The sequence below is a fragment of the Eubalaena glacialis genome, chromosome 5, assembly GCF_028564815.1.
Source record: "Eubalaena glacialis isolate mEubGla1 chromosome 5, mEubGla1.1.hap2.+ XY, whole genome shotgun sequence".
In the NCBI taxonomy this organism is placed as follows: Eukaryota; Metazoa; Chordata; class Mammalia; order Artiodactyla; family Balaenidae; genus Eubalaena; species Eubalaena glacialis.
In genome coordinates this window covers 28,342,777-28,370,774 of record NC_083720.1, presented here as the reverse complement: position 1 = coordinate 28,370,774, position 27,998 = coordinate 28,342,777, and the positions used below count along the sequence as shown (strand labels likewise).

At 40.6% G+C, this 27,998-nt stretch overlaps 1 protein-coding gene across 3 annotated transcripts in view; it reads left to right on the top strand.

The window, feature by feature from the left end:
- Positions 1-27,998, top strand: part of ALPK1 (alpha kinase 1) — a 131,565-nt gene that overhangs the window by 82,546 nt on the left and 21,021 nt on the right. For all 3 annotated transcript variants that reach the window (XM_061192046.1, XM_061192044.1, XM_061192045.1), the window contains one exon: positions 27,001-27,199. In XM_061192046.1, the coding sequence (XP_061048029.1) occupies positions 27,001-27,199 (199 nt within the window). The remainder of the gene's footprint in view (positions 1-27,000; positions 27,200-27,998) is intronic.

Sequence of the window (27,998 nt, the reverse complement as noted above, 5' to 3'; positions counted from 1 at the left end):
TTGCCTCATGAGAAAGAGAAGGGCTGCTCCCTCAGCCTGGATCCTGGAAAGGGCAAGATACATGGAGCAGGGTCTCCGAGTTGGAGCCAAACTGCGCCCAATGTGAAATATGAACAAACACCAAAAACTTTGTTGTTAAAGGCACTGAAATTTGGTGGTTATCACAGTTTTACCAAGTGTTATGGGTTGATTTGTTCCCCATCAAAATACCCTGATGTCCTAACTCTCAGTGCCTCAGAATGTGACTTTATTTGAAAATACAGCCATTGCAGATGGAATCAGTTAAGATGAGGTCATAGTGGAGTAGGGTGAGCCCTTAACCCAATCTGACTGGTGTCCTTATAGGAAGACAGCCATGTGAAAACACAGAGACACAGAGAGAATGCCATGTGACGATGGAGGCAGAGGTTGGAGTTATGCAGCTACAGGCCCAGGAATGCCACGGATTTCTGGCAACACCAGAAGCTAAGAGAAAGGCAAGGAACCTTAGAGAGAGCATGACCCTACTGACACTTTGATTTCAGACCTGTGGCCTCCAGAACTTTGAAACAACACATCTTTATGTTTTAAGCCACCTCGTTTGTGGTACTTTGTTATGTCAGCCACAGGAAACTAGCACACCAAGTGAAAGCTGGCTTATGCACATGTAGAATATAATGAAACAAGAAAGCTCTCAAGTGACTTCAAGATTCTTAGCATGTGGTCCTCTGCCCCCATAGGGAGGAAGGCAAAATAAACCACAGTCCTGTCAAGAACAGAATTTGTTCCAAAGAACATTTCAACAAAAATAGTTTCTACGAGGAAAAAAAAGTAGGTTCTAGTATCTGCTGTATTATTTCCTCCCTAAACATGACTGGAGAAAGTAGACTGGAGAAAACATATCACTCTTCCTACTTCATGCCATTTTGAGCTGTAATACAGCAGCCCACTAAACATCTCCATTTGGATGTCCCAGATAGCTCAGGTCCAATAGGTCGAAACCTGAACTCCTCATCTCCGAGCTCCTTCTCCCTCCACCAACCACATTTTATCCTCCTCCAGTGGTCACGTGCCATTAAATGGTACAGTGAACCACCCAGTCACCCCAATCAAGCCCTAGGAATCTCCTTTAACTCTATCTCCCCCTCAACTCTCATTTCTTATTGGTTATCAAATCCTAATTTTCCTCTTAAGTATCTCCCAAATGCATCTTCTTCAACCCTAGTGCAGCTATACTAGTTCAGCCCCTATTATCTCTTTCCTAGACCACATCCAACCCTCTCCCTATCTCTAGTCATGTCCCATGTGTCATAAGGATAGTAAGGTTATACTGCAGGAAAAAACGCAAACAACTCCAAAATCTTAGGGGTTTAAAGCAATAAAGATTTGTTCCTTCCTCTTGCTACATGTCCATCTGAGGGAATGTTGGTGGGAGTTCAGCCTTATGTCACTCCCCCTCAGAGACAGCTTGATGGGATACCTATCATTTAGAATATTGCTGGTTGCCATGGGAGGGGGGAAGGAGAAATTGTGACTTGCACAGTGGCTCTTAAATACTTCATACAGAAGTGACCATTGGTCAAGATAAGCCACATAGTCACACCTCATTTCTAGGAGCCAGGGAAGCACAATTCTACCATGTGCTCAGAAGGAGGAGACCCAGAAATACATGGGCAGATAGTACCCATTATTGCCATGGCTTCGCAGCTTTTCTCCACACTGTAACCAAAGCCATCTTTCTAAAAGAGCAATCTGACATTTTTTCTTGCTTAAATTTTTTAGGGTGAGGGTGGGGGAATCTCAGTTAATTTAGAAATAATAAATAAATAACATGTATATTTTACAAAAGCATCTAATACTAATCCTGAACAATAAAATCTAAATAAATTTGAATGAACATTTTTATTAAAGTGGTGGGATTACAAGTTACTTTTATTCTTTGTATTACTTTGATTCCATAGTAGACATCTCTTACCATTATAAAAAAAAAAAAATGGAAGGGGATTGAGAGAAAGAGAAGAGCATCTGTTGTTCAGTTACCCTTAAATCTAAATAGGATCAAATGTTCAAAAACCTAAGTGAGGATAGTAGTTATGCTGCATCACTTCTCTAAGAGCATATAAAGTCAAATACTGAACTGCTCAGATTCTAATGGAGAAGCTAACGTCGTGAATTAAATGACATCGACAGTGCATCTTTTCACTGATAAAGTGAAGATTCGAAACGCAGTGCTCTTGTTTCTGAATCTTTTCTTTTCCCATTTGATGGCCTGCTGTAAGCTAGGTATCATTATTCTCCCGTTAAGTTTTTGGAGATCATTTTAGCACACGTGTGTGAACACACCTACACACACTTATGTAATATACACATTATTATATATATATCTATATAATTGATATTCATGAATACAAGTTATTTCTTTATCAAACGATAGAATACCAAAACTGGAGGGCAATTTAGAGGTCATGTATTTCAAGCCCATCATTTGATAACGTGAGCAAACTGAAACCCAGAGAGAGGAAGAAGTGGCTTGCTGTAAGTTGCACAGCCCGTCAGTGGGAGCAGCAGGGCCACAGCACCCAGGTTTCCTAGCCTGAGCCTGGCGCGTCCTACCTCAGTCTACGCAGTTCCATCCTTCGCACAGGGCTATCGCAGTACTGGGGCAGCCTTTCCCTGCTGCATTCCTGTCGTCTCTGCTGCCCTGTAACCTGCCCTCTGCCCTCTCTGTTAGTGCGATTTGACTTTTTTACTCAGAGCAGAATTAATTGAGACAGAAATTTTGTAATTTCCAATTATCAACATTTAAAACTTTGGTTTCCTCTGCTGAACATTATAGTTCTTCTTTTGAAAAGAAGCCAGCCAAAAGGTTCAGATCCATCAGAAATGAATTTCATTTAATAAGTAAAAATCAGTCACCAAGAGAATGGAGCCCTCGGAGGATAAATACTAGCCCCAAGGCCTCTGTGTGTTCAGACTTCGAGACAGAGTATGATTAAAATCACCAAGTATTTAAAGCCTGCTCTACAACTGTGTCAAAAAACTGCCCCTTTTTATACGGTACTTTCAAGCTTCAATGGAGGAAAATGAAAATGGTGACTTGTCCTTAAAATTCAACCAGTGAAACTTTGGTTGCCACAGAATCAGGCATGCGAGTTATCCCTTTGATGAGGACTAACCCTGTGGCATGGATTTCATGTCTCTCCATAATGAGGCCCAAAAGCTGAGCCAAGTCTGGAGGAGTTGATCAAACTAAGGCAAGTGGGCAGAGCAACCCAGCTCAAAATGCAGAAAATGAACAGATTTAAGTGTTGGGCAGAAAAAAGAAAGTGATAACCTCCAGAAAATGATCAGTCCTAAGGATGTGCTTATTCAGTCCTGTCAGCAAGTAAGAATAACATCACCTCCATAACATATCTGGTACTGTTTATATTAGTTGAACCACAGTGTTGTATGTCAACAAACACCAAATACTGGCAATTTCATGTGATTCGATACGATATTCTCTTCACAACATATAATATTGATAAAACCCTGCAAAATATTTAGAATTGATTATGTCCATTTTGCAGATGAGATGATTGGCTCAGAGAGCTTGAGAGATGTTCCCCATCCATACTACTAAGTGTGCTGAAGCTGGGATTTGACTCCAGACCTCCCCTCTGTGCCACCCCCATCTGCTTGCCACCATCCTTTGATGATATAGAATCACCTGCCCTGCTTATTAAACCAACTTGCCTCAGAGGGCAGAAACCAAAAACGTTTAAGCTAAACAAATTCATAAATAAGTGGAATTACTTCTTTCTTTTTCGGATGTGTTTGTATAGAACAAAAGAAGATTTTCACTATCCCATTGATTAATTCGTTCTGAATCTGTTGTCTTTAATTTTTTTTTTTTTTTTTTTTGCTCCTCAGTAAAAACTTTTGAGCAGGCACTCTGATACACATTTATTTATTTGTTTAATAAATTATATGCATGTGCTACGCATACTATGTTATACATATTTCTTTAGGATAGAAATTTAAGAAGAACAAAACAAAGATTAAATGAATATTTTAAAATAATTTTTTAAACTGCATTATTGGCACAAGAACCTTTTTGTTTGTGTTAAAATTGTAATTGAGTATGTTTAATTATTTTTTAAACTCGGCTTAGCACTTTCTTTTGAAGATATGGCTAGTACAGTTTATTTCAGTACTTAATTCTGACTGTAGTAATTGAAAAACTGTCTCAAAGATATGTAGATCCAAATAAAAGAGATAGGCTGTGATTGCTAATCCATGCTGCTCGTATTTCAGTCCATCCACCAATTACGAAAAATCATTTGATAAAATTCAGCTGGCAAATTTCCACTTTCTTCAGTGTCAGTTGTGTGTTTCTGCAAGGTAATCAGAAGACATGTTTTAACAAACGATGTAAAAACTCATTCAGATTCTTCATTTGGGAGATTTTTAAACAGGTGGAAAGTTTCCCATTTGTGTGAGTGTTTTTTATATGTGATACTTTCTTTTTAGTATGAAAATCACAATGATGAAAACACTTCCAGCCTCATTATCTGAAAAATATTTTCAGAATACCTGTTGGATAACATACTATTGTCAGCTACTCGTCATCACAGAAAAGGTTGGCAAATTTGGAGCGCTTGTCTTGTTTCAATTAGCAATAATCGCACCTCGGATAAAATTTATTGGCTATGATACTGCCAAAGCACAAAGCTAGCACTTGTCTTTCTTTTATAGAAAGACTTCCAAACTCTTTACCTTTGACTATTCTTTAAAGTACTTTGCCTTGAGATTTTTTGCAGTCTTTCTCCCTCTCATTATGAATTAACGTATCTATGATTTGTGATAGTATAACCTGTAAATCTACTTAACCAGGTATAAATAAACTGCAATACAATAAGCTGAAAACAGTCCAGTGGGTGAGTCCTCATCATCAGCCCCTCCAAGATGAGGAATTCCTTGTGTACCATCTGTGATGAGTCACCATCTGACATACAGGCAAAGTAAGGGGCTGGGGTCTACCCAGTTTTTAAAATGTTAGTAAAGCTTACTTACTTTCTCATTGGTAAACTTTGGAGGAAACTTTTTGAATTTCTTTATATTTTGAGATCTCAGGTACTGATTCCACAGATCTACCCTCAACCCACTCAAAATAATGTTATTATTTACTGAGCATCTACTAAGTGCAAGGCACTTTACATATATTTTTCTTTAATTTTCTCAGTAATCTCTGTGGTATTATTATCTTTATTTTATAAAGTATCTCCCTCTAGAAACTGATTAGACTTGCTTCCTCCTGAGAATAGTCTCAAACAAATTGACTTCTTTTCCATACATATGTATAATCTGTCACATTTTGAAAGTATTACCAACTCAATTCTGGAACTTTTTATATTTCTTCACCATGTAAAGACTGGAAGCAAAATATGTTTCTTTCATGGTTACTGAAAACCTTCTATCATGTTAGGCATGAATTATTCCCACTGGCATTGTATAGGAAGTTAAAAATCTCTGGGCCTCTGGAGTCATTGTCAGGTAGGGTGTTAAAGGGGCATAGGGGTCGGACTCCTAACATTCTCTCTCAGTACCTCTCACATTTTATTACTTTGAACACAAGACTATGGCAGCTTCTCTTCACTCTTTGTGTAAGGCCAAATCTTTGCCTAATATGCTTAAAATGCACATGATTTAGACTTACTTATGACTTTAATGATTTATGGTTGAGATTCTAAATGCTGCTCAAGGGGGTGACTGAATCAAGATTACCTGGTGTCTGTGTGCCTGTGTGTCTATGTGCGTGTCTGTGTGTGCATGTGCATTAGTTGGGGAGGGAGAGGAAGAATGGGGAAAAGTGTGGCTTTTTAAAAAATACATATTCCCAAGTCCTACTACCCAGAGATTCTGATTTAGTGAATAATCATTCCTTAAGTTGACACTTCCTAGTTTAGTAGTCTGAGATTTTTTTAATGAGGTTTTATTAAAGCAAAGCTAACCCTTACTGTTAAAACATTTATTTCTGCTTTGCTTATGTAAATGTGATTCTCTTGGATAATAAGATTCTAAAGTGACAGATCAGTCTGTTTCTCTAATCATGCATAGCTCCTAAAACTGCAAAAGGCACAATTAAGCTCTCAGTCCTTTCAGTGATAATTATTACTTTAAGAACAAGTAAAAAGCCCTAGGGACAATGAAGTTCAAACAGTTCTCTTTGTACTGTATATCTGCCACTATTCTAGTATATATGGTTTTGGTAACAATGCCACTATTCTAGTATATATGGTTTTGGTAACAATGACAATGACAATCTTGATAAAATTAAGGTCATATAGGTAGAGATTAAGGAAGCTAACTTGGGAGCTAGACTGCCTGAGTTTGCATCCAAGTGCTGCCCCTTATTAGCTTTGTCATCTTGGGTACCTTACCTAAACTGTTGGCTTCCATTTTTCTACCTCTACAATGGTAGTAATAACAGTCCCTACTTCATAGATTGTTTGGAGTATTAAGTGAGTGGATAACGTAGAACGCTTAGAACAGTGCCTGGCACTCAATGAATGATAGCCCTTATTATTGTATAAGCTAATTGACAAAAGGACATGGCTCAAAGCCAGGTGGGATTATTATAGTTATGAGGCAAGACAGATAGAAGCTAAGATCAAATAGCGTAATCAAGCCTCTAACTCAATTTTGCTATCAGGACATCAAAAAGTGACTGTGATATATTTTCAGAATAATCCATTAACATGTATAGGCAACCTTTCAAACAATGCAAACAACTTAACATTCCAAATAATATGTTAGTGAATCTGACAGTTTGAACTTCTCCATAAGAGTCCCTCCCCAAATACCACCAGATACGCACTGTCACTATTTTTTTTTTTTTTTAAAAAAAGGAGGGAAGAGGTGATCAATAATGAAGTTGTGGGAGGACCTAGACAGCAAGACTCAGATTGTCATGCTAGCCACTTCCTCTGCAACTTCATTATTGATCACCTCTTCACTGAGTAAAGATAGAAGCTTCTTCTATCTCAGTGACAGCCGCTGAGATAGAAGAAGCTTCAGGTCATGGTGACTCGGTATTATGGATTTCTCCCTGCAGTGCCTTTGGGGCAAAGCCTGAGACTTCTTAGCCTTAACCCTCGATGGAACACACTGGTCGTTAAAAGGGGTAATATCCACATGGGGTAGACTTAGTTCCCAGGAAACAAAGGAACACCCCACCATAAGTTACAAGGGTCTTCCAATTCCATATCAGTTAAAAAAGACTTTTACCTTTGACCTGACTTGGTACTCTTCGGGGAGGAAGGGCATGTTCCCATAACCCCAAATGGTTGGGATATGGGAGAAGAATGCATCTTCTTCTTCATTAGATAACTCTTCCTCTCAGGACCCTTTTTTGGGGGACTTGCAGTTAATGCATTGACTCAAATTAGAATCCTAATTTGTAGTCTAAATATTAAGTTTTAATCTCCAACTCTGATACTCATCTGTGCTATAGTTTCTATAAGCCACCCCACCCAACCCATTTAGGTGGGAATTTTCATCTTCAGAATGTTTACAGATCAGATAACACCAGGTCTGTCTTTCACTGTAGTCTTTCCAGTGAATATCAGATGCATCTACGAGATGCTTAATAAATATTTTGTTGAATAAATGAATAAATTTCCACTAAACCGTGTGCCAAGAATCGTTTGCTACATTATAAAGTTTCAGGTGCAAAATTTTCCCCTATTAATGTAGTATATTGCAATGATGAGTTCCCTCTCATTTTTTGAGATTAAGCTCATGGGCCCCAAATCTGGTAGTTCTGTCCACAGCAAAGTGTTATTTTGATTTTCATTTTTATTTTATGGTTATTTCTAGTGGAAAGGTCCTTTAAGAGAATATGGTTTTACTATGGTTTTATAGGCATTTTCATAGTTAGAAAAGAAAGAGAAAGGATCCTGATTTCTCAGGCTTCTCTAACATTTCTTTGTCACTGCACATAATCATGACATCGGTTTCACTAATAAATGTTTTCATAAAAATACGGACTTTATACCCAGTGATAAAAGTCTATATTTTTAAAGCAAGCTAGCTTGGAAACTAAAATCCCTCTGTATTCCTTTTGTCTGTTTTGATCTTCTTTAATTATTTGGTGTTTTAGTCCCTGAAAAAAACTTTGATCTATCAATATTTTCACTTATGCCTCATATAACAAATAATCATGATCTAAAATCTGAAGTAGCACTAAGGCAGCTATGCATGCATATGTGAAAACAAATGAATTGGGGAAACAACTAGAGAGGCATGAACTAATTCATTTATTCAACAACTACTTATTGAGCCACTTTTCAAGACACTGAGGCTACAGCAGTAAACAAAACAAAGTGCCTGGGCACTGACATTCAGTGTAAATGAAAAGCTTATATTTTGGTGGGAAGAAAGGAAATAAACAGATAAACATTAAAAAATATACAATTTAATGTTGGAGGTTAAGTGCTATGAAGACAAATAAAGCAGAGTCAAGGAAAGGATAGCAAGTGGATATAGATACTATAATTTTAGAGAAATGGTCAGAGAAGGCTTCTTTGAAAGGGTAACTGGGGCCCAGATCTGAATGGGGGAGCCTTGCAGATAACTGAGGGAAGAGCATTCCAGACAGAGGGAACAGTGAGTGTAAAGGCCCAAAGCACAAGCTTGACTTGGAGGGTGAGCAGGGAGGCTGCCAAACAGTGAGAAATAATGAGAATGAGAGGAAATAGTGAAGTAGCCAGAGGCACAATCATAGAGGGCCTTGTTGGCCAAGGCAACAGATTTAAATTTTATTTTGATTGTGATGGGAAGTCGTGTTGAAGTTGAGAGCAGAGAATCAACATTATTATTTGATTTACATTTTAAAGGGATCACTTCAGTTGCTGTGTGAGAAATGTGGGGAGAAGGGGGAGAGGACTTAGGTGGCAAAGGGAGGGATTCAAGTTAGAAAGCTGTTGCTTGTATCCAAGCAAGTTTATAATAATGGCTTGAACTAAAGTGGTTGCTCTAGAGGAGGTGAAAAGTGGTCAGATCTTGTGCATGTTTTTTTTTTTTTTCCAACATCTTTATTGGAGTATAATTGCTTAACAATGGTGTGTTAGTTTCTGCTTTATAACAAAGTGAATTAGTTATACATATACATATGTCCCCATATCTCTTCCCTCTTGCATCTCCCTCCCTCCCACCCTCCCTATCCCACCCCTCTAGGTGGTCACAAAGCACCAAGCTGATCTCCCTGTGCTATGCGGCTGCTTCCCACTAGCTATCTATTGTACGTTTGGTAGTGTATATATGTCCATGCCACTTTCTCACATTGTCCCAGCTTACCCTTCCCCCTCCCCGTATCCTCAAGTCCGTTCTCTGGTAGGTCTGCATCTTTATTCCCATCTTGCCCCTTGGTTCTTCATGACCTTTTTTTTTTTTTTTTTTAGATTCCATTTATATGTGTTAGCATACGGTATTTGTTTTTCTCTTTCTGACTTACTTCACGCTGAATGACAGTCTCTAGGTCCATCCACCTCATTACAAATAACTCAGTTTCGTTCCTTTTTATGGCTGAGTGATATTCCATTGTATATATGTACCACATCTTCTTTATCCATTCATCTGTTGATGGACACTTAGGTTGCTTCCATGTCCTGGCTATTGTAAATAGAGCGGCAATGAACATTTTGGTACATGACTCTTTTTGAATTATGGTTTTCTCAGGGTATATGCCCAGTAGTGGGATTGCTGGGTCATATGGTAGTTCTATTTTTAGTTTTCTAAGGAACCTCCATACTGTTCTCCATAGTGGCTGTATCAACTTACATTCCCACCAACAGTGCAAGAGGGATCCCTTTTCTACACACCCTCGCCAACATTTATTGTTTGTAGATTTTTTGATGATGGCCATTCTGACCGGTGTGAGATGACAACTCATTGTAGTTTTGATTTGCATTTCTCTAATGATTAATGATGTTGAGCATTCTTTCATGTGTTTGTTGGCAATCTGTATATCTTCTTTGGAGAAATGTCTGTTTAGGTCTTCTGCCCATTTTTGGACTGGGTTGTTTGTTTTTTTTTGATATTGAGCTGCATGAGCTGCTTGTAAATCTTGGAGATTAATCCTTTGTCAGTTGCTTCATTTGCAAATATTTTCTCCCATTCTGAGGGTTGTCTTTTTGTCTTCTTTATGGTTTCCTTTGCTGTGCAAAAGCTTTTAAGTTTCATTAGGTCCCATTTGTTTATTTTTGTTTTTATTTCCATTTCTCTAGAAGGTGGGTCAAAAAGGATTTGCTGTGAGTTATGTCATAGAGTGTTCTGCCTATGTTTTCCTCTAAGAGTTTGATGGTGTCTGGCCTTACATTTAGGTCTTTAATCCATTTTGAGTTTATTTTTGTATATGGTGTTAAGGAGTGTTCTAATTTCATTCTTTTACATGTAGCTGTCCAGTTTTCCCAGCACCACTTATTGAAGAGGCTGTCTTTTCTCCACTGTATATTCTTGCCTCCTTTATCAAAGATAAGGTGACCATATGTGCGTGGGTTTATCTCTGGGCTTTCTATCCTGTTCCACTGATCTATATTTCTGTTTCTGTGCCAGTACCTATATGGTCTTGATTACTGTAGCTTTGTAGTATAGTCTGAAGTCAGGGAGCCTGATTCCTCCAGCTCCGTTTTTCTTTCTCAAGATTGCTTTGGCTGTTCAGGGGCTTTTGTGTTTCTATACAAATTGTGAAATTTTTTGTTCTAGTTCTGTGAAAAATACCAGTGGTAGTTTGATAGGGATTGCATTGAATCTGTAGATTGCTTTTGGTAGTAGAGTCATTTTCACAGTGTTGATTCTTCCAATCCAAGAACATGGTGTATCTCTCCTTCTGTTTGTATCATCTTTAATTTCTTTCATCAGTGTCTTATAATTTTCTGCATACAGGTCTTTTGTCTCCTTAGGTAGGTTTATTCCTAGATATTTTATTCTTTTTGTTGCAATGGTAAATGGGAGTGTTTTCTTAATTTCACTTTCAGATTTTTCATCATTAGTGTATAGGAATGCAAGAGATTTCTGTGCATTAATTTTGTATCCTGCTACTTTACCAAATTCCTTGATTAGCTCTAATAGTTTTCTGGTAGCATCTTTAGGATTCTCTACGTATAGTATCATGTCATCTGCAAACAGTCACAGCTTTACTTCTTCTTTTCCAATTTGGATTCCTTTTATTTCTTTTTCTTCTCTGATTGCTGTGGCTAAAACTTCCAAAACTATGTTGAATAATAGTGGTGAGAGTGGGCAACCTTGTCTTGTTCCTGATCTTAGTGGAAATGGTTTCAGTTTTTCACCATTGAGGACGATGTTGGCTGTGGGTTTGTCATATATGGCCTTTATTATGTTGAGGAAAGTTCCCTCTATGCCTACTTTCTGGAAGGTTTTTATCATAAATAGGTGTTGAATTTTGTCGAAAGCTTTCTCTGCATCTATTGAGATGACCATATGGTTTTTCTCCTTCAATTTGTTAATATGGTGTATCACGTTGATTGATTTGCGTATATTGAAGAATCCTTGCATTCCTGGGATAAACCCCACTTGATCATAGTGTATGATCCTTTTAATGTGCTGTTGGACTCTGTTTGCTAGTATTTTGTTGAGGATTTTTGCATCTATGTTCATCAGTGATATTGGCCTGTAGTTTTCTTTCTTTGTGACATCTTTGTCTGGTTTTGGTATCAGAGTGATGGTGGCCTCATAGAATAAGTTTGGGAGTGTTCCTCCCTCTGCTATATTTTGGAAGAGTTTGAGAAGGATAGGTGTTAGCTCTTCTCTAAATGTTTGATAGAATTTGCCTGTGAAGCCATCTGGCCCTGGGCTTTTCTTTCTTGGAAGATTTTTAATTACAGTTTCAATTTCAGTGCTTGTGATTGGTCTGTTCATATTTTCTGTTTCTTCTTGGTTCAGTCTCGGAAGGTTGTGCATTTTCAAGAATTTGTCCATCTCTTCCAGGTTGTCCATTTTATTGGCATAGAGTTGCTTGTAGTAATCTCTCATGATCCTTTGTATTTCTGCAGTGTCAGTTGTTACTTCTCCTTTTTCATTTCTAATTCTATTGATTTCAGTCTTCTCCCTTTTTTTCTTGATGAGTCTGGCTAATGGTTTATCAATTTTGTTTATCTTCTCAAAGAACCAGCTCTTAGTTTTATTGATCTTTGCTATCGTTTCCTTCATCTCTATTTCATTTATTTCTGATCTGATCTTTATGATTTCTTTCCTTCTTCTAACTTTGGGGTTTTTTTGTTCTTCTTTCTCTAATTGCTTTAGGTGTAAGGTTAGGTTGTTTATTTGAGATGTTTCTTGTTTCTTAAGGTAGGATTGTATTGCTATAGACTTCCCTCTTAGAACTGCTTTTGCTGCATCCCATAGGTTTTGGTTTGTCGTGTTTTCATTGTCATTTGTTTCTAGGTATTTTTTGATTTCCTCTTTGATTTCTTCAGTGATCATTAAGTAGTGTGTTCTTTAGCCTCCATGTGTTTGTATTTCGTACAGATTTTTTCCTGTAATTGATATCTAGTCTCATAGCGTTGTGGTCGGAAAAGATAATTGATACGATTTCAATTTTCTTAACTTTACCAAGGCTTGATTTGTGACCCAAGATATGATCTAGCCTGGAGAATGTTCCATGAGCACTTGAGAAGAATGTGTATTTTGTTGTTTTTGGGTGGAATGTCCTATAAATATCAATTAAGTCTATCTTGTTTAATGTATCATTTAAAGCTTGTGTTTCCTTATTTATTTTCATTTTGGATGATCTGTCCATTGGTGAAAGTGGGGTGTTAAAGTCCCCTACTATGATTGTGTTACTGTCGATTTCCCCTTTTATGGCTGTTAGTATTTGCCTTATGTATTGAGGTGCTCCTATGTTGGGTGCATAAATATTTACAATTGTTATATCTTCTTCTTGGATTGATCCCTTGATCATTGTGTAGTGTCCTTCTTTGTCTCTTGTAATAGTCTTTGTTTTAAAGTCTATTTTGTCTGATATGAGAATTGCTACTCCAGCTTTCTTTTGATTTCCATTTGCATGGAATATCTTTTTCCATCCCCTCACTTTCAGTCTGTATGTGTCGCTAGGTCTGAAGTGGGTCTCTTGTAGACAGCATATAGATGGGTCTTGTTTTTGTATCCATTCAGCCAGTCTATGTCTTTTGGTTGGAGCATTTAATCCATTTACATTTAAGGTAATTATCGATTTGTGTGTTCCTATTACCATTTTCTTAATTGTTTTGGGTTTATTATTGTAGGTCTTTTCCTTCTCTTGTGCTTCCTATCTAGAGAAGTTCCTTTAGCATTTGTTGTAAAGCTGGTTTGGTGGTGCTGAACTCTCTCAGCTTTTGCTTGTCTAATTTCTCCGTCAAATCTGAATGAGATCCTTGCTGGGTAGAGTAATCTTGGTTGTAGGTTTTTCTCCTTCATCACTTTAAATATGTCCTGCCACTCCCTTCTGGCTTGCAGAGTTTCTGCTGAAAGATGAGCCGTTAACCTTATGGGGATTCCCTTACGTGTTATTTGTTGTTTTTCCCTTGCTGCTTTTAATATTTGTTCTTTGTATTTAATTTTTGATAGTTTGATTAATATGTGTCTTGGTGTGTTTCTCCTTGGATTTATCCTGTATGGGACTCTCTATGCTTCCTGGACTTAACTATTTCCTTTCCCATATTAGGGAAGTTTTCAACTATAATCTCTTCAGATATTTTCTCAGTCCCTTTCTCTTTCTCTTCTTCTTCTGGGACCCCTATAATTCGAATGTTGGTGCGTTTAATGTTGTCCCAGAGGTCTCTGAGACTGTCCTCAATTCTTTTCATTCTTTTTTCTTTATTCTGCTCTGCAGTAGTTATTTCCACTATTTTATCTTCCAGGTCACTTATCCGTTCTTCTGCCTCAGTTATTCTGCTATTGATCCCACCTAGAGAATTTTTAATTTCATTTATTGTGTTGTTCATCACTGTTTGTTTGCTCTTTAGTTCTTCTAGGTCCTTGTTAAACGTTTCTTGTATTTTCTCCATTCTATTTCCAAGATTTTGGATCATCTTTACTATCATTATTCTGACTTCTTTTTCAGGTAGACTGCCTATTTCCTCTTCATTTGTTAGGTCTGGTGGGTTTTTGCCTTGCTCCTTCATCTGCTGTGTGTTTCTCTGTCTTCTCATTTTGCTTAACTTACTGTGTTTGGGGTCTCCTTTTCGTAGGCTGCAGGGTCATAGTTTCCGTTGTTTTTGGTGTCTGTCCCCAGTGGCTAAGGTTGGTTCAGTGGGTTGTGTAGGCTTCCTGGTGGAGGGGACTAGTGCGTGTGTTCTGGTGGATGAGGTTGGATCTTGTCTTTCTGGTGGGCAGGTCCACGTCTGGTGGTGTGTTTTGGGGTGTCTGTGGCCTTATTATGATTTTAGGCAGCCTCTGTGCTAATGGGTGGGGTTGTGTTCCTGTCTTGCTAGTTATTTGGCATTGCGTGTCCAGCACTGTAGCTTGCTGGTCATTGAGTGGAGCTGGGTCTTGGCGTTGAGATGGAGATCTCTAGGAGATTTTCGCTGTTTGATATTACATGGAGCTGGGAGGTCTCTTGTGGACCAGTGTCCTGAACTTGGCTCTCCCACCTCTGTGGCACAGCCCTGATGCCTGGCTGGAGCACCAAGAGCCTGTCCTCCACACGACTCAGAATAAAAGGGAGAAAAAAAAGAAAGAAAGAAGATAAAATAAAATAAAATAAAATAAAATAAAATAATTAAAAAAATAAATATTATGAAAAAAAATTTTTAAGTAATAAAAAAAACAAAAACAAAAAACAAAATGGACAGACAGAACCCTAGGACAAATGGTAAAAGCAAAGCTATACAGACAAAATCACACACGGAAGCATACACATACATACTCACAAAAAGAGAAAAAGGGAAAAATACATATATATCATTGCTCCCAAAGCCCACCCCCTCAATTTGGAATGATTCGTTGTCTATTCAGGTATTCCACAGATGCAGGGTACATCACGTTGATTGTGGAGATTTAATCCGCTGCTCCTGAGGCTGCTGGGAGAGATTTCCCTTTCTCTTCTGTGTTCGCACAGCTCCCGGGGTTCAGCTTTGGATTTGGACCCGCCTCTGCGTGTAGGTCGCCTCAGGGCATCTGTTCTTCGCTCAGACAGGACAGGGTTAAAGGAGCAGCTGATTCAGGGGCTCTGGCTCACTCAGGCCGGGGGGGAGGGAGCGGTATGGATGCGGGGCGAGCCTGTGGCGGCAGAGGCCGGCGTGACATTGCACCAGCCTGATGTGCGCCGTGCGTTCTCCTGGGGAAGTTGTCCCTGGATCATGGGACCCTGGCAGTGGCAGGCTGCACAGGCTCCCGGGAGGGGAGGTGTGGATAGTGACCTGTGCTTGCACACAGGCTTCTTGGTGGCGGCAGCAGCAGCCTTAGCGTGTCATGCCCGTCTCTGGGGTCCGCGCTGATAGCCGCGGCTCGCGCCGTCTCTGGAGCTCCTTTAAGCGGTGCTCTTAATCCCCTCTCCTCGCGCACCAGGAAACAAAGAGGCAAGAAAAAGTCTCTTGCCTCTTTGGCAGCTCCATACTTTTTCCCGGACTCCCTCCCGGCGCACTAGCCCCTTCAGGCTGTGTTCACGCCGCCAACCCCAGTCCTCTCCCTGCGATCCACCGAAGCCCGAGCTTCAGATCCCAGCCCCCGCCCGCCCCGGCGAGCAGACAAGCCTCTGGGGCTGGTGAGTGCTGGTCGGCACTGATTCTCTGTGCAGGGATCTCTCCGCTTTACCCTTCGCACCCCTGTTGCTGCGCTCTCCTCCGTGGCTCCGAAGCATCCCCCCTCCGCCACCCGCCGTCTCCGCCCGCGAAGGGGCTTCCTAGTGTGTGGAAACATTTCCTCCTTCACAGCTCCCTCCCACTGGTGCAGGTCCCATCCCTATTTTTTTGTCTGTTTCTCCTTTTTTCTTTTGCCCTACCCAGGTACGTGGTGAGTTTCTTGCCCTTTGGGAGGTCTGAGGTCTTCTGCCAGCGTTCAGTAGGTGTTCTGTAGGAGTTGTTCCACGTGTAGATGTATTTCTGATGTATTTGTTGGGAGGAAGGTGATCTCCGCGTCTTACTCTTCCGCCATCTTGAAGCTCCTCCAGATCTTGTGCAATTTTTTTTTTATGCTTTTTTTTTTTCAAATTTATTTATTTATTTATATTTATTTTTGGCTGTGTTGGGTCTTCGTTTCTGTGTGAGGGCTTTCTCTAGTTGCGGCCAGCGGGGGTCACCCTTCATTGCGGTGCGCGGGCCTCTCACTATCGCGGCCTCTCTTGTTGCGGAGCACAGGCTCCAGACGCGCAGGCTCAGTAGTTGTGGCGCACGGGCCCAGTTGCTCCGCGGCACGTGGGATCCTCCCAGACCAAGGCTCGAACCCGTGTCCCCTGCATTGGCAGGCAGACTCTCAACCACTGCTCCACCAGGGAAGCCCTCTTGTGCATGTTTTAAAGGTAGAGCCAACAGCATTTCCTGATGGATTAGACGTAGACTATGAGAGAAGGAGAAGAGCCACAAACTTAGAATGAAACCTCTGAAGTTTTGTCCCTCAGCAAATGAATGGATGAGTTGTCATTACTGAGATGGAAAAGCAAATATGAAAGAGAAAATAAAGAGTTTTGTTTTAAACATGTGAAGTTTGAGATACCTAACTGACATCCACATCGGGCTATTTATTGTCTAGGCAATTTCATACACTAGGCAGCGTTGCAGGAAAGAGAGTCAGGATGGTATTTAAATTTGGGATTGTCAACAGAAGTGATATTTGAGGCCGTGGGACAGTCTAAGTGAGTGTAGCTAGAGAAGGCAAGCAGTCTTAGGACTGAATCCTAGGGCTTTAACATTCAGAGGCTGGAAAAGAAGGATGCTCCAGCAAAGTAGAGTAAGCAGCCAATGAGACAGGAAGAAAACCAGGAGAGTGTGAAATGCCAGAAGTCACATGAATAAAAAAAGAGGGATTGATTGTCACAGCCAAATGGTTCTAGGAGATTGAATAAGATGAGGATTAATAAATGGTCATTGGATTTGGAGGTTGTTGGCAACCTAGAAAAGAATGGGTTCAGTGTAGTGCTGGGGATGAAAGCTATAGATTTAAGAAAGAGTGGGAGGTGAGGAAGCAAAGACTGAGTTTAGACAACTCTTGAGATGGGCCGTAAAGAGGGACAGAGAAATGGGACAGGTGCTGGAGGCGGAATGCTGTGGAGTGAATATTTGTATCCTTACCTCCCAAATTCATAGGTTGAAATCCTAACCCTCAAGGTGATGGTTTTGGAGGGAGTGCTTTGGGAGATGATTAGGCCTTGAGGACAGAGCCCTCATGAATGGGATCAGTGCCCTTATAAAAGAGGTCCCAGAGAGACACGGAGAAAAGATGCCATCTGTGAACCAGGAAGCAGGCCCTCACCAGGCATGGAATCTGCCGGTTCCTTGATCTTGGACTTCCCAATCCCCAGAGCTGTGAGAAATAAATTACTGTTGTTTATAAACCACTCAGTTTATGGCATTTTTGTTATGGCAGCCTGAAAGGACTAAGACAGAGCTATATGGTTAAGGGAGGACTTTTTAAGATGGAAGATATTGTAATGTTTGTATGCTGATGAGAATGATCCAGTAGAGATGAGGAAATTAATGATGCAGAAGTGAAAGAAAGTATTTACAAGCATAATGTCCTAGAGTAAAGAAGGCAGGATAGAATTGAGTATTTAAGTGGGGGGTTGGCCTTAAACATGCCAATAGGAAAGTAGGGAGGACACATGGGTTACAATACAAGAGGGTTGGCAGATTTGGGTAAGAGAATAAGGAAGATCTCATCTCACTGACTATTTTCTTAGTGAAATAAGAAGCCAGGTCATCAGCTGAGTGTGAGGAGGTTAAAGGGGCTGTGGCAGCTTGAGAGGAGAGCAAAAGTATAATAGTAGCTGGATTGTTAGGCCATGCTAAGGGCCAGCCTCAGGTTATGGTCATAAATTTAAAGTGTTATGGTTGTGTGTTTTTCTCCAGCCACATTCACTTGCTTGGGTAGAAGCTCAGATTAGGCAGAGAATTACATATAATTTGAAAATACTAAGTGACAATAAATAATATTCATCTTCCCCTCCTGTGTTCAGAACCAACTGAAAGATAGATGCAAAAGAGCAACCTTTATTATTCTAAAACAGATAGGAGAATGTAGCTTTAGGTTTTCAGACAAGTGGGTTGGAAAATTCTTCACTCCAGACACATCTTGTTGCTGGCAGGCCCCTTCCCTTACTGTAGAACGGGGAGGAAGACTTGAAGAGAGGAAAGAGGAAGGTCTGAGCCAGGTATGCTACTCCCATCAGATAACTCACTCCACCCCCAGTAGGGAGGAGGAGGGAGGGGTGGGGTAAGAGGCTAAAGGTCAGGCTAGCTCCCTGGTTCTCAACTCTAGAATCATGGGAATCACCTGGGGATCATCAGTATCACCTGGGCATCGTTTAGAGAAACATGCCTGGGTACACTTCCAGAGATTCTGATTTAACAGGCCTGGGGTGCCATCTGGGCATCTGGATTTTTAAAAGCCTACCTAGGGGATTCTAATACGAGGCCAGCATTTTTCCTTAACAATAAACATGGTCAGAATTGCCAGACAAATATGATAGAAGTTGAAAGCAGCAAAGGAGCGAAGAATGCTTATTAAAAAGTTGCTATGTTGATGCACCATGGAATTTAAAGAGGCAAGTGAGGACATGAGGGATTGATGGCGTAGCACACACACACACACACACAAAACCCCAGTAAGGTCAGCAGATAGCGTGGATGTCCCCAAAGGGTTGCAGAATTACTGGAGTTGGGCTATCCAGGAAGGGAGCTGGGAGAATAAGAGATAAAGATTAAAGAATCAAATGCTGGAATTGAGATTCTGATTGTGATGCCACCAAAGTAGCAAGTTCTAAAGTGACTGACCATGAGAGTGACTAAGCTTAAGTGTAGAACAAGATCCTTGGAGATAAGGAGGCCATGGCAAGAGAGACCAGTGTGCTGGGTGAGTCATCAGTGTGGATGCTGAAATCACCGTGGTGGCTATAGCAACCTGGAGTCCAGAAGAAAGGTAAGGCACGCAGGTCCACAGTACCCAGGGGCTGTGAGGTTCACCAGGATCCTGGTTAGGTGGTCTCTGTTTTGATATTGCTTTCTTGTTCTTTTAACAGACAGCCCAACTCCATTCACAGTAGATTTGAGAGAGGGAGGGTAAGAAAGCAGGTATAGATGATCCAAAATATTATCTTTAGGTATTGAGATTGAGAAAAAGGTTATAACTATTTCTGGAAAGTGCTTGAATCTGCATGCCCCACTGGTAAAACGAAGGAAAGATTGGTGAAATGTTAACAGGCCCTGAACATAAACTGTAAGAAAGTTCAGGTTTTTTCCTCTCCTCCTCCTCACGTTTCGGTGGGTGGACAAACGTGGTGCATGCTGTGCTTGGTCTTCCCTTGACCTTGGGTAGTCCAGTTTGATCAGTTGACTCTTACTCTGCTTTATTGTTGATATATAACTATGCAGGCGTCAGTCACTTTTCATTTGTTTATTCTGCTAATTCCTCACCTCAGGACACTTCCCCCCTCCCTTTCCCCTGCCTTTTTCCTATCTCCCAATTTGCTATGCAGCAATAATTTCCCCTTACACTGCGCCTGCCAATTGCAATGCCAGATGGCTTCTGTTCTGAGTCCCCTCACCCAGCCCCCCTTGAGAACAGCTGCCATTGTCATTGCTGTGAACACATCGTGGCTTTGAACCCATAGCTGGGACCCAAACTTGATGCTCAGCGTTGGGAGGGGCTAGCACTAATGCCAGGAGCCATGAAAACAGCACACACTTTTCCTGCTGCTGTTCAGAAAAAGCCCTTAGAAAAGGCTATTTCGCATTTTTTCAATCATCTGCGTATTGAAATCTCATTGTGGAGTTTAATTCCTTTACCACCTGACTCAGCTTCCTCGCCATGAAGTTCCCTTTGTGCCATAAACTCAATTAGGACCCCATGTTTCCCATCCTGAAAACAGATGTGAAAAAACTGTGGTGTGTGTGTGTGCACATTTGTGAGCCTGTCTCTTTAGAGCTCCAGCATACACACTCCCTTATCTGTATCCATATATTTTTATTTAAACAGGTTCATTCAGGAAGAAAAGCCACAATTTAGTGGCTATTGGGACAAGCTTCCTAAGTCAGCCTCTGAGGAAATATAATAAAATAGAATTCCTTTTTTTTTTTTTTTTTTATCTTGAGTTAGCCTATGTTGGTTCCATCACTAAAATTCTATTACTGTGACACCATCTTAAAAGATTATATTTTTGAGCCCTCTGTGATGGCAGGTCAGTCGTGGGTCTAAAAACCCAAACAAAAAGAATCCTGAATCAAATACCATGTAGACCAATATGCATTTCAAAGGCACTGCCACGTAGTCAGTGGGTTAGGGTTTTTGTGTCGTTTTCTTTCTTTTTGGGGGAGTGGGGGAGGGAAAGGGACTCTCTTTCATGTTAATCTAATTGTGCATAACCCAGGCACATTTTACCATGTAGGGAAACTTTCTCTTTAGCGTCCTTCCCTACCACACACTCGGGCCTCCTTTCATTCCTCCCTTTCTGAAGTCAGAGTGCTCCCCCGGTGTACATTTGGGGGAGATTCCCAGGATGGTGATGTATTCTGCTTTGCTGCTGAGGAATTTACTATCCCCCCACTTGGCAACAAATGAAAGTGGGTATTAATTTCTCAGAGTGCTGGTAGAAACACGAGAGAGGGGCTGCAAGAATGATACCCACCTAAATCTGTATGTAGTGCACAGCAGGCCACCGTTTCAAAAGAGGGAGAGAAAAGACAATGACAAGAAAGAAAAGATTCTCCTGAGTTGACTTCTCTGCATTTTGCGTCGTTAGGTTTTGGAGAGAGATGCGAGAGGTTCGGGCCCTGAACAGAGTCAAATTATGCAGCTGCGGGGATGCCAGGTCCTCCAGAATAGGATGCTTCGTTTAGATTTTCCACAATGCTATTGAAGTGCTTATTTTCCTCCTGAAGAGACACAAACAGATGCAAACTTCTGTAAACACTTTAGAAATGAATTCAGTGAGTTTGGCCTCTCAGCAGTGCTCAATAGCTGACAGAAAAATGTCTAATTAGTGCAAGTGGAAATAATAGGGCCACTTGGATTCCTTCCATCCTCCTCCAACTCTACTTTTCCAAGGAACTCAAAGGGCCTTTGTCTGGCAGGTCACCCTCTCTCAGGCTTTGTGCTCCAAACTATTAAGAGTAGAAGGGGGAAAAATAGATGAGGGAATGTTCTCTGCTCAAATATATGGCGTGTTCACGCAGGATGCAGAATGGGGTGTTTGTGGCATCCTTTACAGGTGCTCGGGAGGGATTCCTCCATTCGCGACAGCCAAAAGCAACTCACACGTGCATGCTAAGAAACCTCCCTTTCAAGAACCAGCTTTCCTTCACCAATTGCCATAGAGCCTGCTCATTTTCCTTTTTTTTTTTTTTTCTCAGCTTCCAGTAACATCAGTCCTTAGACTTAGTGAAGAGAAGAAATTAAATGAGAGGTTTCACCATTTTCTGAGATAAACCTTAGAGATGTTATATGCATGATCTGTTATTTCCTTTTGACTCTGTTGAAAATTCCACTGACATTTCTTTTAGGAACCTGTCTTTGCTTGTTGTTATTTTGTCGTACAGGAGAATGGGAGCACGTGAACGGAATTCTTTTTTCCTATTTTTTTTTGTAGTATTCCTCTTCATTTATTAAGCACCCACAATGTGCCAGGCTCTGTGCTGAACATTTGACCCACATTTCCTCTAATCCTAAAACAACACTGAAAATAGGTACTATCCACATTTCACAGATGAGGAAATTGAGACTAGGATAGGTTTAGTAACTGGCCATGGCAAGCAAATGGAGGACCTTGGACACAATCCAGATACCTGTGGTTTCATCTCAGACATTTTTTTTATCTCTAGAAGTTTGATTTGGATCATTTTTTATATCTCCCATGTCCCTAATCCCACCTAATTTTTACCCTACCTTCTTGAACTTATAAAATACAGTTAAAACTGTCATTCGGGGTTCAATTTCTATTGATTTCTTTTTCTTTTTAGTGTAGGCTTCTTTCATGCCTGGTAATTTTTGACTGGATGCCAAACATTGTAAATTTTACCTTATAACATGGCAGATAATTTGGGTGCCTATAAATATTCTTGAACCTTGTTCTGGAATTCAGTCAAGTTAGGAAATAGTTTGATCCATGCCATGCTTGCTTCTAAACTTTCAGAGTGGGCCAAGAGCCATCTTCCTCTGAGGTTAATTTTGTCTCACTACTGAAGCAATACCCTTCTGAATATTCTACCCCCTGCCCTGTGAATGACATGATTTCCTACTATGGCTGGTAGAAACACAAACTACATGAGGCCTGGGGATTGTTTCCTCTGCTCCTTTCAGGTGGTTCTTTCCCCGGCCTTGGGTGCTGTCTTTTCATACATGAGCTGATCAGTAGTGTTCCGCTGGAGACTCAGGGGGGACCCTCTGCAGATCTCTGGACTTCTTGCTTTGTGCAGCTCTCTCCTTCTGGTTCTCTGCTCTGTGAACTCTGGCCACCTTAGCCTCTACAGACTCCTAGAAGCTCCATCTCCTCAACTTGGGAAGGCCACCTCACTAGACTTGTAGAGCGTCCTTTCAGCTCTGTGTAAGAAATTCCCAGTTGGAGTAATCCCCAGCTAATCACCAAATTATCATTTGGTCTTGTGGTACCAACCTTCACGAGAAAATTTCAAAATGCTGTAATTAAAGGCCATCTCCTGGAAGGTTTTCTTTTCTTTCTCTTATTTTTAAACACATAACAAGAACACTCTTTTCAATTGGGATTTGTTTTTATTTGTCCCTGTTTTTTTTTTTTCTTAGAATTTTTTTTAGCATAATAAGGGATACAGGTTCTTTAGAACCACTGTTTGGACTCAGTGAGTGGTGAGTTCAGCCCTAGCTACAAAGACCCAGATTCCTGTGCCCAGATTAGGCCCTGCTCAAAATCACCTTCATCAGACACAGGTGGAAAGCAGAAGAAAAACTGACCCTTGAGAGACTTGGGTTCCTCAAGTATTAGCTGAGGATGTAAAGAAATTGAAACTCTGTGCACTGTTGGTGGTATTGTAAAATGGTGTAAACTCTATGGAAAACAGTGTGGTGGTTCCTCAAAAAATTAAAAATATAACTACCATTTAATCCAGCAATCCTATTTCTAGGTATATATCTCAAAGAATTGAAAGCATGGCCTCAAAGAGATATTTGCACACCCATGTTCACAGCAGCACTGTTCACAATAGCTAAGCGGTGGAAGCACCTCAAATGTCCGTTGACAGATGAATGGATATAGATTCATCCATACAAAAATTGGTATATACATACAATGGAATATTATTCATCATTTAAAAGGAAGGAAATTTTGTCACATGCTACAACACAGGTGAACCTTAAGGACTTTATGCTAAGTCAAGTAAGCCAGTCACAGAAAGACAAAAACTATATGATTCCACTTATACGAGGTACCTAGAATAGTCAAATTCATAGAAACAGAAAGTAAAATTGTGGGGCTAGGGAGAAGGGAGAAAGGGTTGTTGTATCAAGTTTCATACTTGCAAGATAAAAAAGTTCTGAAGAGCTAATTCACAATAATGTGACTATACCTAACACTACTTAACGCCATTCTTAAAAAAAGCTGAGATGGCAAATTTTACGTTCTGTGCTTTTTACCATAATAGAAAAGAAAAAAAAAAAAGATGGAGACGAGTTCCTTCCTGCCTCACCCTGACCCTTTTGACTTTGTAACTTTGGAAAGTCAACTTCTCAGCCGCGGTTTCCTTATCTTAGTTAGATTTTGTAGTTACTATAGATTTAAATGAGTTCATTTGTGTGAACGTTTTTCATAAACTAGATGGTACTACGAAGATGGAAACCATTATTATCAGGGAGGAAAGGGTGGAGAATCAGCCCTAGAGAATAGACCGGCCTCTAAACATTGCATCCCTTGTAGGTACTCAGTTACCCCAAAACTGAAGTGAGACACCTGTGAGAATGGAGAGCAGAACTAAACATGAAGCATGCACCTCAAAGAGAGGGGACTCACTGTGGCTTGCTTAGTACCCTCCATAGGGTACATAGTCATGAGCAGGGTGACAGGAATAGAGATGCTGTTTCAAAGAAAGGTTTAAGGGAGCCTGGCAGTGGCAGAAGCTGCAAGTTCTACAGATAGCAGCTGAGGTTGCAAACCAAAGGGCTATATTTATGTGTGGCTAGCATAGAAAGGACTCTTGATCAGAGACTGTCCTTATTAAACAGAGCTGGGCATACATAAAATCATCAATTTCCTATTCCATCTTTAAGTTTACATTTCATGAATGTCAAATGACTGACATGTTCTCATTTTAAAACTTGTGTTTTTCAGATTGATAGTTTATTTGACAAACCTCAATTGCAGTTTTGAGCATTTCAGTTTTAGTTAGGCTTTTTTGGTTGGGTGAAACAGAGGCTCACACAAGCAAACTCATAAAATGGAGTGTACATTGTTATGAAGATACACATGGAGCAATAAAGGAAACCTGTAACTCTAAGGACAGCACTTGGGAAAGGGTGGCTTTGGAGTCACATTCTTGGATCTTCACTCTGGTGTCGTCTATAAATGTAGCTTAGCTACACTCTACTCTCTGCTTCTTCCCATCCTGCAGCAACTGTAAAATTCTTTCTATCCTTCTTAGTTCAGATCAATAAGTTCGTTTTTCAAGCCAGGCCACAGAGTCATGGGCCAAGTGTCAGGTGGGTACTCTTAGGTTAGCCTTGAGCTGGTGGTAAGATGGGGAGAGGGGATCAAGGTCAAGTAGCAAAATACATTGCTGCTTCAAAGGCAGTGGCTGTGGGCAGAGCAGTTTCCCTTAGAAAGGGTTATGGTATGTCAGGCAGTGATTAATGTTGGGGTAACTAACACCTCTCTTCCCCTCCTGGAGCAAACTAAGATATAAAACAAAAGAGTTAGGCAGACAAGAGATTAAATATTACCTTTAATTCTGACAAAGGCTAAATTGAAAGGTATAGCTTGGTATTAGAACAAGGGGGTCTGCTAGATGAACCCCAGAATTATGTTGACTTCCCCATTCAGTCACAGAAATTACTGGGCCAAGCAGAACACCCCATATAGGGTGGCTTTCTGATATAGGAGAGCAGAGAAGAATCCATTTCCTTTAGACAACTCGTTCCCAAAAGAAAAAAGAGAGGAGCTAAGCCAAGCATGCCCAGTTTCTTCTTCCCAAATTTTCTAATCAGTGTAGTCCACCTCTCCTGGGACAGAGTGGGTAAAGGAGTAGAGAGAGGCCAGGAGTGCTACAGTACTTGAGCTCCTTTCACGTGGAAGGAAACATCAAAAGGAGAGAAGAGGTATTCCCCTAACAATTGGCATCACTATCACAGTTTCAGTAATGATCAACTAAGAACAAAAGGATAAATACAAGAGCACATTATCACTTTTCAAACTTAAAAAACCCAGGGATAGGTTAAAACCCTTAACAAGTTAAGAAAGCATCAGTTTGAAAAGAGAAGGATTATTGTACTGATTCTCGGTAGGCAAGGTATAAATGAAAAGAAATAGGATTCTAGGAGTAAGAATGGGAGGAGTGATTCAATTGGATGATTAAAATATTGGTTTTGACCTTTAAATAAATAGAACCTGCCTCTTAGGATTGTTGTGAGGATTGAATAAACTAATACATATAAAGCTTTTAGCACTGTGCCTGGCACCTGGTTTTGCCCAATAAGTGTTAGTACTTATGTGGTGAAGAAAGCAATGCTTGTATGATAAGATTGTGGTAGGAGAATGGGCAATGCTTACAGTGCTTTTCTAGGCTTCATACGTGAGCTAACGTGCCCAGAAAAAACTCTGCTTGATATAGTTTAGCAAATGGAGAAAGTACTAGTGGGTGGTAAACTCATTTATGCTAACAGCTGCATGACTTTCAGTGTCTTTTGTATAATACCTTAAGAGGCCAAAAGATGATTTTTTTCCATAAAAGTTTGCCTCATTTATCTCTACTTCTCACTCTTTATGTTATACTTTCATTTCATGTCTGTTTCTTTTCTTATTTTATTCATTAACTAAACAGTCATATAAAACAAATATAAAATATTGCCTAGAAGTCTATATTTCTTCTTAATTAAAATAGAGACAATAAATGAAACAGAATATTATGAACTGACATGGAAAGTTCTAGATGTTATGATGACCAAAAAAATCAAGTAGCAAAACAATATGTCTAGTGTAATGTCATTTAGGAAGGGAGGGAGGGAGGAAGGAAGGAAGGAAGGGGGAGGGAGGGATAGAGAGGAAGGAAGGAAGGGTGGGTGGAAAGAAAGAAAGGAAAAGAAAGAAAGGAAGGGAGGGAGGAAAGAAAGAAAGGAAAAGAAAGGGAGGGAGGGAGAAAGAAAGGAAAAGAAAAGAAAAATAGAGGGAGAAAATGAGAAAGGAGAGAGAGAGAAGGCAAGGTAGGACAAATAATCAATTAATGTCTAAATAAACAGAAAAGGGTAGAGGAAGTTCTGGAAGGATCTCTGGGAAGCCACTATCAGGAAGAATGAGAATGAAATTTGTGGGAGGAAGGGAAAAAATAAGGTCAGGAGTCAGAATAAAACAAAGGGGCACTTTTAATTTTTACTTGGTGTTTGAATTTTTTCATAACAAGAAATATGCATTTATTACGTGTATAATATTAGAAATGTAATAGGGAAAATGGAATGAAAGAAATATTATTTTATCCCACAAATGAATTGGGCTTTTCTTTACCGTTATTATTATCATTATCATTATCTTTTTGTTCAGTAGCATACTGTTTCCTCTCCTAGCTCTAGGTTTTGTTGTTCTTGTTTTGATAGTAATACCTAGAAGACTACTGGTCCCAAGACTGCCTTCTTTTCTGCTCGACTTTATTTCTTTTCATTCAGGCGTCCCTGAAAGCCTCCATCCTCGCCCGGGAGTGTGCCACCGCCGCTGCCATTGTGTTCCTGAGCGACCGGTTCCTGTACGGGCTCGACGTCTCGGGCGAACTCCTGCAGGTCGCCAAAGGGCTGCACAAGCTGCAGCCAGCAACGCCGATTGCCCCGCAGGTGGTTATTCGCCAAGCCCGAATCTCGATGCACTCAGGTAGGCTCCCTCCTGCTGGCCCTCCTCGTCCCGGAGTCGTCCCGTCTGGGGCTCACCTTCCTCGGGGCTCCCTGACTTCCGCGGGGACGGCGGGCACCGGGGCCCTCGGGCCTTCTTTTGCAGCCGCCGGCGCTCCCGCCAGCCTGCCGCCTCGCCCTTCCCCCTGCCTCTAGCCAGCACAAAGGCCCTGGCATAAAGGATTTCAGAGCCAAAAGCAATAGAGAAAATTGTGAAAGGGGGTGGAAAATACTAATTGGAGCTTTTGTCGTCTAACAAATCTGTCCTGCTGCTTTCAAACAGGGGTATCTGAATTGCTATACTTCTGACCAGCAGCCTTTAAAAAACAGATTAGAATTCTACTATTTTCCCTTAGCTCTCCAGTCTCCTTTCTGTAGGGCCACTTGACTATGCTAACAATAGACCTGACAAACCCACTGAAGTAATCTGAGATATTTTTCCATCACACGGAACACTGGTACAGTACCTGATTAGGCCTTAAAGTATCTTTTTTTTTTCCTTCTGTCACTTTGAATAAAATGAAAAATGAGGCTGACATTCTAACTTAGGCTGTAATGTAGAGGGGGACTGGAGGGGAGAGGGGCCTGTTATGTGTTACAGCAAAGTTCACTTCCATAGAATTCTTGAATTATTTAAATTACTGATAACCATGAGGTTTAGAAACCTGTAGCCTGCTGTTCTCTTTTCCAAGAGTGAAAGGATAAAGGATGAAAATAGAATGCAAGTTGCCTCTCCCAGAAACAGGACTGGCTCATTTTTTAAATTGGGTTTAGCTACTGCT